Here is a 15,484-nt window from a genome sequence, read left to right as displayed (position 1 = left end):
ATACATGTCCAAGAACCTGATAATATACAATCAAGAACCAAACACTTCATTAATTTGAGACAACATACATCACATAATACATACATCACTTCTTCACATCAGAAACAAATAAATGATTCAAAAAGAAGACCCAGGGATCTGATTTGATAATGTTTTAGCTGAAATGGGCAGCAATGGGATGTTACATGTATTTGTGCAAAGTCTGTGGATGTGTAGGAGGAAGACGGCGATTTTCTTGGATGTGTCCGGTAAGTTTACACCAAGGACAGTAACTGCGTATTCATAATAGTTTTAATTCTATGAGAAAAGGTAAGTCCATACTACAGCTATAACAACAACATCACAGAGGAACAATATCATTAGAATTACTTTCAGAATGTTTTTAGAGTCATTGTTCAGTCTGTATTTCACACTGCATGATGATAAAGTTATTTCTCAGGGGAAACTAACTTTTTGTGCAGTAACTGCATCATTGAATAACAGGTGTATTACATGCTCCTGAAACGCACCTGAAAAATGTGCAGCTCGTCAGGACTGACTGGATGCTAACTGGATCCCCTGAAGTCAACTAATTCATAACTGACAATATGCTTGACATATTGTTTCTCAAGGAAACTTTGAAGTCTCTGATGTCTTCCTGCTGTTAAACATACTCACACCGTATGGATCTAAACATTTGTCCAGGCCAAGACTGCATGGCAAAGGGGTTGTGATAACCTCCGAATCACACAACTCGATTTCCACGACACCGATGCATTTTAATATATGAAGACTTATATACTGAAGTCTTATTATCATCCTACTCTATCTTCTTCCTTAATCATTCCTCAAAAGGCACTATCCAACACAGTTAATGAACTTACCAAACCTCCACCTCATGATGCTGTCTGCTGCTCCTTTCTAAATTATCTTCCAGACAAGACGGCTGCTGTCCACCGGGGCTTTTCTAACAACGCTATCAATTTATGCAGTTTTTATTAACCTCTGATTCATGCAATGTCTGAACTGTTCGAACTCTTGTGAACGCTCTTCACAGCAGCAGGCGTCTGAGACGATCATCTTAATCCCAGTGAATTTGATACAGCTGATAAAAAGCTGCATTATTCGTTTTTCTAAATCAAATCAAACTTCCAAACTTGACAATAGGAGAATTAAACAATACGGACAAAATATGTGACATATTTAAATAAAGCTTTCAAAGGATATATATATATATCATGATTATGAGAGGAAGATAAAACTTTAAATATTAGATAATCCAGCAATTGCAGAAAAACATTGGGAATTTATAAAATGGCCAATTGCACCCAAAGTAAAAGAAATGCAATTTAAAAATCTTAACTACTATCCATCTGCGGAGACACCGAGGGGTAGATTTGGTTTTGAAGTTTACCCTTGCGACTTTTGTCATGAAAACCCAGAACGAACAGAGCATTTATTCTTGCTTTGCTCAGTTAGTAGGAAGTTCTGGCAAGACGTCCATAGCTGGTTAAATAATGAAATTAGTGAACTTGAACAATTTACAATAGAAGATATTCTTATTTGTAATTATAAACTGACAAGGGATCTTTCACTTTTGATTAACCTTATCATAATTATAGGTAAATACTACATTCACAAAAATAAATGGAAAAAACTATTGACAAATGTAAACCGTTGTAAAAATTAATATCATATGTTATTATCCTCCTTGAACCTTGTAAACATTTCTAAACAAACCATAGAAGCTATTTGTTATGCTGCTGAAATGTTTTTGAACCTGTAACATTTAGTATTTTGAGAACAATGCCTTTTTTTTTATGTTTTCATTGTCAAATCTTCATTTTGTTGATGCCTTGACTGTTTTTCTTATGCTGTTGTCTCCACGAGAGTTTGTAATAAACATTAATAGAAAAAACAAAAAACCAATCTTCTCGTTTCATTTTGGCAGATCACAGACTTGTGTTATCATGTTACAGTGCATTATCGCCACCTATCTCTCAAATGGACCATTAACACGATCTACAATCTCAATTAGGAGGGTCAATGGTCCCCTTGAGATATAGGTGGTGGTAATGCACTTATAAGTCTGTGCTCCGCCAAAAAAAACAAGATGATGTCATCGTCTCAGGCGCCTGCTGCTATGAAGCGAGTTCGGAAGAGTTCTAACAGTTTGGAATCAGAGGTAAAAAATAAATAAATAATAATTATATATATATACACAAAAGCGTACACTGATGACCTGCTCTGCAACAAATGTGAACAAATATTTGCCCAGAATTATTGCACATCTGGCTGTCTTTATATTGTTTTATCGACGGATTGTACAGGTCAGAGTAGCAGAGGGCTTCTTCACACAGCCTGTGCATGTGCATATATATCAAATTCAGATGGACCTTTATGTAACTAAATTGATATTTGATGGTCAAAGCATAAAAGTATTTTATGTTAGTGTGATATTCATTTTATGTTGTTAAAATACTGATCAGTTACAAAAAGCAACAAAGGTATTTTTAATGTAAATACTTTTTAACAAGTTAAATTCAGCTACGACAACTGTCATTAAATTGTGTTAAAAGTGTTGTGTTGAAATGTTTTACAAGTCAATGTTATTGTATTTGATGACTGTGTAATTTTAATGCAAATAAAAACAAACAAAAACATTTTAGTTGACGAAGACACCAGAATGCAAAATTTTATGATAAATGCAAATTAAAATGGAATGAATAACTTTACATTCAGATGGGCCTTTATTAATTCAAGTAAACTGATATACATTGAAGGTCAAAGCAAATAAACATTAAACTAATTAAACTGTTAGATTTTTTTTTCGTGTCGCTTAAATACCAGTAACAAAAAGGTATTTTTATGTAAATCCTTGTTGACCAGTTAAATTCAGCTACAAAAAAAATGGGAATGTGTAAAGACTATTATATAATGAAATGTTTCACGAGTCAACATTATTGTGTTTGATGATTGTGTGATTTTAATGCAAATAAAAACAAACACTATATTTTAGTTGCCAGTTATTATCAATAAAGTATAAAATTATTTGGACTCCAGAGAGATATCTATAGAAAGCCTGACATGTCTACTTTTAAACTAAACAAGTGCCACCGAAAACAGATATTCTGTGATAAAGTAATCCATATGAAAACAAGGCAATGTCTGTTTTTCACGTCTCCCATCATTATCTTCTAATGTGACCACGCCCCCGCACCGAACGCTCTATACAGATCCTAATGTTTCACTGAAGCGCGCGGCTTGAATACGCCACACAACAGAAGACAACGCAGCCAGACTGTTCTTCAAGTTCTTTTTATTTTACTGTTTGCTTCGCGATGAGAGGAATAAGACATAATTCACCCCAAAAAGATGTCATGTGGTTGAGGATTTGAGATTTGGATTTCCTCAGAAAAAAGGATGAAGTGCTTTATTCAGCAGAGATTATAAACATGAGTAAGTCTCTTTATATTTATTTATATACTTGTACTAGTTTTCGCATAACGTGTAAACATTTTATTAGTTAGACTTTTTTTTCAAACTATAATTCTTGACTAAATATATAATCAAGTGAAATATTATGAAGTTTCAATAACAATATACAATACTATACAATTCAAAAGCTTTATAGAAACAATATAAATGTGACAAATAAATGTAACTGTAACAAATGTAACAAAAAATGGTGTTCTTTTAATTTATCCCAGCCTAAAAAAACTGGAAAAAATATTCTCAGCTCGTCAACATTAATAATAATAATAATAATAATAATAATAACAACAAGTTTTTTTTTTTTTGTAGAAAATAAGATTAAAAGGATTTCTGAAGGATTGTGTGATTGGAGTAATGATGCAAAAAATTAAGTTTGAAAGTCAGCTTTGATTTTTCCTAATAAACTGTTTAACTGCACTCGCAAGTGAATATTAAATTATGTTGTGGGATAATTAAATGTATATCATTTTATGTTTGTAGTTTAAAGTTTATTTAGAATATATTTATTTTGTTCTCACATTCTTTCTTGTAACTCCTCCCTCTCAGTGACACAGATGACTGAAAAGCTCATTATGCAGCTCATTATGCAGCTCATTATGCGGGCCTTTGTCTTCTCAGGTGTATGATACTAATGATAGTTGACGCCTACTCGCATGACTTTTACCAACAAAAAGTGTCTTAGAAAATTTTAATAAATATATTGTTTTCTGTAAGTGAGTAAACAAGATGATTTTCACATAATTTAGAAAGAAAAATTCTAGGCTACAAGCTCCAGTTCTCAAAAATCCCGGGAACCAATGTTCTTCATGTGTTTTTTTGTCTTATTCAAGTGTTTTAACATTTTTAGTTTTTCACTAACCACGCATAACATTTTTTTTCCTCATAAACAATCATGTACATACATGTTGCTCACATATTATAATAGCCCTGTTTGTGCTAATTACAGTGAGATTAGACTTTTACATGTTTATAAGCAACGGAAAAAAGCACAAATGTGTCAGGGCATGTCAAAACTTCTCCAGGCCCAAAACTTAGCTGCTCATATTCTCAGTCATGCTAAGCGTCCGGCCCACATCACCTCTATTCTAGCTGATCTGCTTTGGCTACCAGTGGCCTTTCGTATTTAGTTTAAAATTCTTCTGCTTGCTTCTAAAGCTTTGTATGGTCTGGCAATCTGCTCCTTCCCTATTCTCCACCCATTCATTGCGGTCCTCTGATTCTCGCCTTCTCACCGTCCCTTAGCATTGTTTCTAGGCATGGACCTGTTTGAGATTCTGATGGTATGACAACCTTAGATAAAAATATCACAGTTTTACGGTATCACTGTATTGTAATTACAGCTCTAAGATGTTATTTTTAAATGTCTGGGGAAAAGACATTGAACAATATATTTTATTTTTAAGAAACATATATAATGTTTTGGAAGAGTACATGTGAGGCTAAATAATTTAAATAATTAAATTATTCTTAATTAAGTGCAATCACTTAAGTGATCCTAATCCTGCAGCTCAGAGAGAGAAGTCGAGTGTCTCACACACACACACACACACACTCTCACACACACGCACACACACACACACACACACACACACACACACACACGCACACTCTCACACACATACACACACACGCACACGCACAGTCTTTAAATGTCGTGATCTTGAACAGATGTAAACAATGGCAGGAGGCTTTAAAAGTATAGACATGATGCCTGCTAAATTTTTGTACTAAATTGTAGAAAAGTACAGTACTTTAGACCGATATTACCCGTTCTGTGAAGTAACGTGATGGAGGAAAGTAGTTGACATTAGCTAGTTAATCAGCCTGTTATCTGCCTGGGTAGCAAGCCAAATCATATTTATTTCAACACTGAAACAAATGGCGGGTGGTTGAGAGAGGGAGAAATGAATATGACACAAATATAGTTTATGTTCGACCTGGAAGTATTTGTTTCGCGATCGCTGCTAAAATGTCATCTGTACAGAACACGGTTGGTCTACCTTACCTGAAAAATTCCCATACAACAGACTTGGTCTTTTTTGACGGGGGGAAAAGTTCAGGGACGGACCTCCTTCGGCTGTCATCCCCTACACAGGTGACTCTCACTGACTGCTCACACCAACAGGAGGACGACTCTGTCTTGTATTGTCTTATCTATATATTACTCTCTGGATGTCTGATGTTCACTTTACTTTCTGTAAACATCACATTTCTGATGTTTATTGTAAAGTATCCTTGAGCTCTGGAAAGGTGCTATATAATTAAAAATTACTATTAATATTATTATTATTATTACCTCAATTAAATGACAAAAAAAGTAAGTATAATTAATCATATTGATCTACTGACACCATCATGACTAGTGTTAACAGTTAACCGTTATTGTCAGCTACATCATTTAGCACATGTACTTCTGTAGCATCTGCTGGTTGAATCTATAAGAACACCCCATAAATACACCCATAATTTGAGCTCAAATATCTACAGATAAGTATCCAGACCCACGGCCAGCTGTATCTCACCCTGCACAAAAACTGAGCTTGGATTCAGGTGTTCATGATAAAATAAGATCAGATGTAGTGAATGGTCCGAATACATCACTCTCTAGCTAACACTGAAACAAACCAGAGCCTCTAATCTAAAGACACTCATTAAAACCAGAAAACATGCTCCAGCTTATACAGAAATCATATTTCACAATAACTGTAAGATGACAGATGTTCTCACCTCAGCTGTGAGATGTGCTGCAGACACTGAAGGAAACTCTTCACGTCACTCTCTTCCTCTGAACATATCAGATATACTGGTTTCTTCTCTGTCTGGAGCTTCAGCACTTCCAGGAGGACGGAGATCTTTCTCTTTGAGAGATCTATGATCCATTCATCAGGTGACTGGAAAACTGACTGTAATGCTGGAAGAAAACTCCTGCCTGTTTGAGTCGCATAGTCCTTCACATGAGAGAACAGATCCAGCAGGAAATCATTCTGATCATCTCTCTCTTCATCAAAAGGGAAGGTTTTGTAGCTGCACACAGATGACAGCAGAGTGGAGAATCTTGTTCCTGTACATCTGTCAGTTTCTACTGCAGCAACACAGAGATTCAGCAGCAATCTGACTCCAGACATCCTTGCTTCATCATCATCAGTGAACCAGAACCTGATAATATACAATCAAGAACCAAACACTTCATTCATTTGAGACAACATACATCACATAATACATACATCACTTCTTCACATCAGAAACAAATAAATGATTCAAAAAGAAGACCCAGGGATCTGATTTGATAATGTTTTAGCTGAAATGGGCAGCAATGGGATGTTACATGTATTTGTGCAAAGTCTGTGGATGTGTAGGAGGAAGACGGCGATTTTCTTGGATGTGTCCGGTAAGTTTACACCAAGGACAGTAACTGCGTATTCATAATAGTTTTAATTCTATGAGAAAAGGTAAGTCCATACTACAGCTATAACAACAACATCACAGAGGAACAATATCATTAGAATTACTTTCAGAATGTTTTTAGAGTCATTGTTCAGTCTGTATTTCACACTGCATGATGATAAAGTTATTTCTCAGGGGAAACTAACTTTTTGTGTATTACATGCTCCTGAAACGCACCTGAAAAATGTGCAGCTCGTCAGGACTGACTGGATGCTAACTGAATCCCCTGAAGTCAACTAATTCATAACTGACAATATGCTTGACATATTGTTTCTCAAGGAAACTTTGAAGTCTCTGATGTCTTCCTGCTGTTAAACATACTCACACCGTATGGATCTAAACATTTGTGGCAAAGGGGTTGTGATAACCTCCGAATCACACAACTCGATTTCCACGACACCGATGCATTTTAATATATGGTACTGAAGTCTTATTATCATCCTACTCTATCTTCTTCCTTAATCATTCCTCAAAAGGCACTATCCAACACAGTTAATGAACTTACCAAACCTCCACCTCATGATGCTGTCTGCTGCTCCTTTCTAAATTATCTTCCAGACAAGACGGCTGCTGTCCACCGGGGCTTTTCTAACAACGCTATCAATTTATGCAGTTTTTATTAACCTCTGATTCATGCAATGTCTGAACTGTTCGAACTCTTGTGAACGCTCTTCACAGCAGCAGGCGTCTGAGACGATCATCTTAATCCCAGTGAATTTGATACAGCTGATAAAAAGCTGCATTATTCGTTTTTCTAAATCAAATCAAACTTCCAAACTTGACAATAGGAGAATTAAACAATACGGACAAAATATGTGACATATTTAAATAAAGCTTTCAAAGGATATATATATATATATCATGATTATGAGAGGAAGATAAAACTTTAAATATTAGATAATCCAGCAATTGCAGAAAAACATTGGGAATTTATAAAATGGCCAATTGCACCCAAAGTAAAAGAAATGCAATTTAAAAATCTTAACTACTATCCATCTGCGGAGACACCGAGGGGTAGATTTGGTTTTGAAGTTTACCCTTGCGACTTTTGTCATGAAAACCCAGAACGAACAGAGCATTTATTCTTGCTTTGCTCAGTTAGTAGGAAGTTCTGGCAAGACGTCCATAGCTGGTTAAATAATGAAATTAGTGAACTTGAACAATTTACAATAGAAGATATTCTTATTTGTAATTATAAACTGACAAGGGATCTTTCACTTTTGATTAACCTTATCATAATTATAGGTAAATACTACATTCACAAAAATAAATGGAAAAAACTATTGACAAATGTAAACCGTTTTAAAAATTAATATCATATGTTATTATCCTCCTCGAACCTTGTAAACATTTCTAAACAAACCATAGAAGCTATTTGTTATGCTGCTGAAATGTTTTTGAACCTGTAACATTTAGTATTTTGAGAACAATGCCTTTTTTTTATGTTTTCATTGTCAAATCTGCATTTTGTTGATGCCTTGACTGTTTTTCTTATGCTGTTGTCTCCACGAGAGTTTGTAATAAACATTACTAGAAAAAACAAAAAAACAATCTTCTTGTTTCATTTTGGCAGATCACAGACTTGCGTTATCGCGTTATAGTGCATTATCGCCACCTATCTCTCAAATGGACCATTAACACGATCTACAATCTCAATTAGGAGGGTCAGTGGTCCCCTTGAGATATAGGTGGTGGTAATGCACTTATAAGTCTGTGCTCCGCCAAAAAAAACAAGATGATGTCATCGTCTCAGGCGCCTGCTGCTATGAAGCGAGTTCGGAAGAGTTCTAACAGTTTGGAATCAGAGGTAAAAAATAAATAAATAATAATTATATATATATATATATATATACACAAAAGCGTACACTGATGACCTGCTCTGCAACAAAAATGTGAACAAATATTTGCCCAGAATTATTGCACATCTGGCTGTCTTTATATTGTTTTATCGACGGATTGTACAGGTCAGAGTAGCAGAGGGCTTCTTCACACAGCCTGTGCATGTGCATATATATCAAATTCAGATGGACCTTTATGTAATTAAATTGATATTTGATGGTCAAAGCATAAAAGTATTTTATGTTAGTGTGATATTCATTTTATGTTGTTAAAATACTGATCAGTTACAAAAAGCATTTTTAATGTAAATACTTTTTAACAAGTTAAATTCAGCTACGACAACTGTCATTAAATTGTGTTAAAAGTGTTGTGTTGAAATGTTTTACAAGTCAATGTTATTGTATTTGATGACTGTGTAATTTTAATGCAAATAAAAACAAACAAAAACATTTTAGTTGACGAAGACACCAGAATGCAAAATTTTATGATAAATGCAAATTAAAATGGAATGAATAACTTTACATTCAGATGGGCCTTTATTAATTCAAGTAAACTGATATACATTGAAGGTCAAAGCAAATAAACATTAAACTAATTAAACTGTTAGATTTTTTTTTCATGTTGCTTAAATACCAGTAACAAAAAGGTATTTTTATGTAAATCCTTGTTGACCAGTTAAATTCAGCTACAAAAAAAATGGGAATGTGTAAAGACTATTATATAATGAAATGTTTCACGAGTCAACGTTATTGTGTTTGATGATTGTGTGATTTTAATGCAAATAAAAACAAACACTATATTTTAGTTGCCAGTTATTATCAATAAAGTATAAAATTATTTGGACTCCAGAGAGATATCTATAGAAAGCCTGACATGTCTACTTTTAAACTAAACAAGTGCTGCCGAAAACAAATATTCTGTGATAAAGTAATCCATATGAAAACAACGTGATGTCTGTTTTTCACGTCTCCCATCATTATCTTCTAATGAGACCACGCCCCCGAGCTGAACGCGCTATTCAGATCCTAATGTTTCACTGAAGCGCGCGGCTTGATTACGCCACACAACAGAAGACAACGCAGCCAGACTGTTCTTCAAGTTCTTTTTATTTTACTGTTTGCTTCGCGATGAGAGGAATAAGACATAATTCACCCCAAAAAGATGTGATGTGGTTGAGGATTTGAGATTTGGATTTCCTCAGAAAAAAGGATGACGTGCTTTATTCAGCAGAGATCATAAACATGAGTCTCTTTTTATTTATTTATATACTTGTACTAGTTTTCACATAACGTGTAAACATTTTATTAGTTAGACTTTTTTTTTCAAACTATAATTCTTGACTAAATATATAATCAAGTGAAATATTATGAAGTTTCAATAACAATATAAAATACTATACCATTCAAAAGCTTGATGTAAATAAATGTAACAAATAAATGTAACTGTAACAAATGTAACAAACAATGCTGTTTTTTCAATTTATCCCCCATAAAAAAACCTGAAAAAAATTCTCAGCTCTTGTCAACATTAATAATAATAATGATAGTAATAATAATAATAATAATAATAATAATAATAACAACAAGTTTTTTTTGTGTGTGTAGAAAATAAGATTGTTAAAAGGATTTCTAAAGGATTGTGTGACTTGAGTAATGATGCAAAAAAATCAGTTTGAAAGTCAGCTTTGATTTTTCCTAATAAACTGTTTAACTGCTCCCCCAAGTGGATATTAAATTATGTTGTGGGATATAATTAAATGTCAAAAAATATCATTTTATGTTTGTAGTTTAAAGTTTATTTAGAATATATTTATTTTGTTCTCACATTCTTTCTTGTAACTCCTCCCTCTCAGTGACACAGCTGACTGAAAGGCTCATTATGCAGCTCATTATGCAGCTCATTATGCAGCTCATTATGCGGGCCTTTGTCTTCTCAGGTGTAAATCACAATGATATTCATGATAGTTGACGCCTACTCGCATGACTTTTACCAACAAAAAGTGTCTTAGAAAATTTAAATCAATATATTGTTTTCTGTGAGTGAGTAAACAAGATGATTTTCACATAATTTAGAAAGAAAAACTCTAGGCTACAAGCTCCAGTTCTCAAAATCCCGGGAACCATTGTTCTTTGTGTTTTTTTGCCTTTTTCAAGTGTTTTAACATTTTTAGTTTTCACTAACCACGCATAACATTTTTTTTCCTCATAAACCATAAATCATGTACATACATGTTGCTCACATATTATAATAGCCCTGTTTGTGCTGATTACAGTGAGATTAGACTTTTACATGTTTATAAGCAACGGAAAAAAGCACAAATGTGTCAGGGCATGACAAAACTTCTCCAGGCCCAAAACTTAGCTGCTCATATTCTCAGTCATGCTAAGCGTCCGGCCCACATCACCTCTATTCTAGCTGATCTGCTTTGGCTACCAGTGGCCTTTCGTATTTAGTTTAAAATTCTCCTGCTTGCTTCTAAAGCTTTGTATGGTCTGGCAATCTGCTCCTTCCCTATTCTCCACCCATTCATTGCGGTCCTCTGATTCTCGCCTTCTCACCGTCCCTTAGCATTGTTTCTAGGCATGGACCTGTTTGAGATTCTGATGGTATGACAACCTTAGATAAAAATATCACAGTTTTACGGTATCACTGTATTGTAATTACAGCTCTAAGATGTTATTTTTAAATGTCTGGGGAAAAGACATTGAACAATATATTTTATTTTTAAGAAACATATATAATGTTTTGGAAGAGTACATGTGAGGCTAAATAATTTAAATAATTAAATTATTCTTAATTAAGTGCAATCACTTAAGTGATCCTAATCCTGCAGCTCAGAGAGAGAGAAGTCGAGTGTCTCACACACACACACACACACACACACACACACGCACAGTCTTTAAATGTCGTGATCTTGAACAGATGTAAACAATGGCAGGAGGCTTTAAAAGTATAGACATGATGCCTGCTAAATTTTTGTACTAAATTGTAGAAAAGTACAGTACTTTAGACCGATATTACCCGTTCTGTGAAGTAACGTGATGGAGGAAAGTAGTTGACATTAGCTAGTTAATCAGCCTGTTATCTGCCTGGGTAGCAAGCCAAATCATATTTATTTCAACACTGAAACAAATGGCGGGTGGTTGAGAGAGGGAGAAATGAATATGACACAAATATAGTTTATGTTCGACCTGGAAGTATTTGTTTCGCGATCGCTGCTAAAATGTCATCTGTACAGAACACGGTTGGTCTACCTTACCTGAAAAATTCCCATACAACAGACTTGGTCTTTTTTGACGGGGGGAAAAGTTCAGGGACGGACCTCCTTCGGCTGTCATCCCCTACACAGGTGACTCTCACTGACTGCTCACACCAACAGGAGGACGACTCTGTCTTGTATTGTCTTATCTATATATTACTCTCTGGATGTCTGATGTTCACTTTACTTTCTGTAAACATCACATTTCTGATGTTTATTGTAAAGTATCCTTGAGCTCTGGAAAGGTGCTATATAATTAAAAATTACTATTAATATTATTATTATTATTACCTCAATTAAATGACAAAAAAAGTAAGTATAATTAATCATATTGATCTACTGACACCATCATGACTAGTGTTAACAGTTAACCGTTATTGTCAGCTACATCATTTAGCACATGTACTTCTGTAGCATCTGCTGGTTGAATCTATAAGAACACCCCATAAATACACCAATAATTTGAGCTCAAATATCTACAGATAAGTATCCAGACCCACGGCCAGCTGTATCTCACCCTGCACAAAAACTGAGCTTGGATTCATGTGTTCATGATAAAAAAAGATCAGATGTAGTGAATGGTCCGAATACATCACTCTCTAGCTAACACTGAAACAAACCAGAGCCTCTAATCTAAAGACACTCATTAAAACCAGAAAACATGCTCCAGCTTATACAGAAATCATATTTCACAATAACTGTAAGATGACAGATGTTCTCACCTCAGCTGTGAGATGTGCTGCAGACACTGAAGGAAACTCTTCACGTCACTCTCTTCCTCTGAACATATCAGCTCGACTGGTTTCTTCTCTGTCTGGAGCTTCAGCACTTCCAGGAGGACGGAGATCTTTCTCTTTGAGAGATCTATGATCCATTCATCAGGTGACTGGAAAACTGACTGTAATGCTGGAAGAAAACTCCTGCCTGTTTGAGTCTCATAGTTCTTCACATGAGAGCACAGATCCAGCAGGAAATCACTCTGATAATGAACAACATAATCATCTCTCTCTTCATCAAAAGGGAAGGTTTTGTAGCTGCACACAGATGACAGCAGAGTGGAGAATCTTGTTCCTGTACATCTGTCAGTTTCTACTGCAGCAACACAGAGATTCAGCAGCAATCTGACTCCAGACATCCTTCCTTCTTCATCATCAGTGAACCAGAACCTGATAATATACAATCAAGAACCAAACACTTCATTCTTTGAGACCATTTTAATTAAAACACTACTTCACACATCAGACACAAATAATTCAACGAGAAGACCAAGAAGACCCCATCTCCGCTTCGATATTCAGTTCTCAGAAGAGTGGAAGTCATCAGGTGTTCATTAACGAGAGAGAGAGAGAGAAAGAGAAAGAGAAATACAGTATGGTGAGCACTTTCACTCACGGCCAGCTGTATCTCACCCTGCACAAAAACTGAGCTTGGATTCATGTGTTCATGATAAAATAAGATCAGATGTAGTGAATAGGGCTGTGCAAAAAATCAAATGCGATTTTCATGCGCATCTCATCAGTAAAGACGCTCCTGTAATTAGAAGAATATCTCCAGCACGTGCGTTCAGATCAGGGTTGCCAGGTTTTCACAACAAATTCTTCCCAGTTGCTCCTCAAAACTGGTCCAAAACTAGCCCAATCGCGTTTCCAGGAGTTTCCCCGATAAAAATTTCTTCCCGGGGTTAAAATAAATTTTTTTTGGAAGGGTTGCCTTGGTAAAATTCGCAGTTTAGGGGCTAAATATCACGTTATTTGTATTGGGATTGCTTCAAACCGCAGACATGAAAAACAATCGCAGACTTGGCAACACTGGTTCAGGTGGAGCGGCAGTTACTACACAGAGCCGTAGTCTACCGACAACTTACACAAAATCGTTTTCAAAATCGACAAAGAATCGCCTGCGATTTTAACATTGATTCTGTGCAGATTGTCAGTGAATTACGGCTCGGTGTAGTAAATGCCAACCAGTGTTGCCAAGTCTGAGGTTGTTTTTCATGTCCACGGGTCGAAGCGACCCCAATACAAATAGCGTGATATTTAGCCCCTAAAATGCGAATTTTACCAAGGCAACCCTGCTAAAAAACGTATATTTTAACCCCAGGATTGGGCAGGATTTGTTGTAAAAACCTGGCAACCCTGATCCGAACGCACGTGCTGGAGATATACTTATAATTACAGGAGCATCTTTACTGATGAGATGTGCATGAAAATCGCATTTCTATTTTTTGCACAGCCCTAGTAGTGAATGGTCAGAATACATCACTCTCTAGCTAACACTGAAACAAAACAGAGCCTCTAATCTAAAGACACTCATTAAAACCAGAAAACATGCTCCAGCTTATACAGAAATCATATTTCACAATAACTGTAAGATGACAGATGTTCTCACCTCAGCTGTGAGATGTGCTGCAGACACTGAAGGAAACTCTTCACGTCACTCTCTTCCTCTGAACATATCAGATATACTGGTTTCTTCTCTGTCTGGAGCTTCAGCACTTCCAGGAGGACGGAGATCTTTCTCTTTGAGAGATCTATGATCCAGACATCAGGTGACTGGAAAACTGACTGTAATGCTGGAAGAAAACTCCTGCCTGTTTGAGTCTCATAGTTCTTCACATGAGAGAACAGATCCAGCAGGAAATCGATATTATTAAATATGTAAGTCCATCCATAACCAGAAAAGCTGGCGCAGACTGATGCTAACTGTTCCAGCATCTGTTCTCCTGTCTGTGTCTCAATCTCTGCTGCTTTCATGAAGAGACTCAGAAAAAATCTGCTTTCACTCGGATCAGAGAATCTGTAACAAAATTAAAATGAAAATAGACAGATGTCACAGAACTCATTACAGCTACAATATGATTCAATAATGCAAATTAATAATACACAGTGTTTTTTTTCTGTTTTTCAGCTTACATTAAACACTTTTTTAAATTAAACTTTAAATCTCAATAATGAATTTACAGTTTTGATAACTGTTCAACACAGACTGACGATGTACACAAGTCTTCTTATTGAAGGGACAATAAAAGATTAAGTTTCATGAGACCCAGCTAAGCAGAAGTGTAATTAAGTAGGTAATTAAATACTTAATTTTAATCTACAATGGGATAAACTGACACAATCAGTATTCAATATAACTATTCAATACAATCACGTAAATAGTTTAAATTGTACTCTGTTTTAAAGTCACATTTCTTTTCATAAATTTATCCTTACTGCTTGTAACATAGCATTCTTCATATACATGTAGGTGATGAATTGTGTGAATTAAAAAAATAATTATATTCACTGCAAAGACAAATTACATCTACATGACACATAAGGTCCATTAATATCAAATTCTGATGCAAAACTGAACTCACTACAAACCAACATCCATAAAGATGATATCACTCACTCACTCAAAACTGTTCAGTCCTCACATTTAAATCATCTATTTTCAGTGTCCACTTTTCTTATCTCTCGGGTC

The 15,484-nt window shown here is 35.3% G+C and overlaps 1 protein-coding gene across 1 annotated transcript in view; it reads right to left on the bottom strand.

Annotated features, from left to right (window-relative positions):
- Positions 1–5,307: 5,307 nt before the first annotated feature.
- The window catches only part of LOC132097350 (uncharacterized), a 34,907-nt gene continuing 24,730 nt past the window's right edge, over positions 5,308–15,484 (bottom strand). The window contains exons 5-8 of the mRNA XM_059503005.1: positions 14,405–14,812; positions 12,739–13,182; positions 6,202–6,630; positions 5,308–6,088 (exon numbers count right to left, since the gene is read on the bottom strand). Of these exons, the coding sequence (XP_059358988.1) occupies positions 6,079–6,088; positions 6,202–6,630; positions 12,739–13,182; positions 14,405–14,812 (1,291 nt within the window). The 3' untranslated portion in view covers positions 5,308–6,078. The remainder of the gene's footprint in view (positions 6,089–6,201; positions 6,631–12,738; positions 13,183–14,404; positions 14,813–15,484) is intronic.

Source organism: Carassius carassius, chromosome 21, assembly GCF_963082965.1.
Source record: "Carassius carassius chromosome 21, fCarCar2.1, whole genome shotgun sequence".
Lineage (NCBI taxonomy): Eukaryota > Metazoa > Chordata > Actinopteri > Cypriniformes > Cyprinidae > Carassius > Carassius carassius.
The sequence above is the reverse complement of the archived record's forward strand: the minus strand, read 5'-3'. Positions and strand labels throughout refer to the sequence as shown.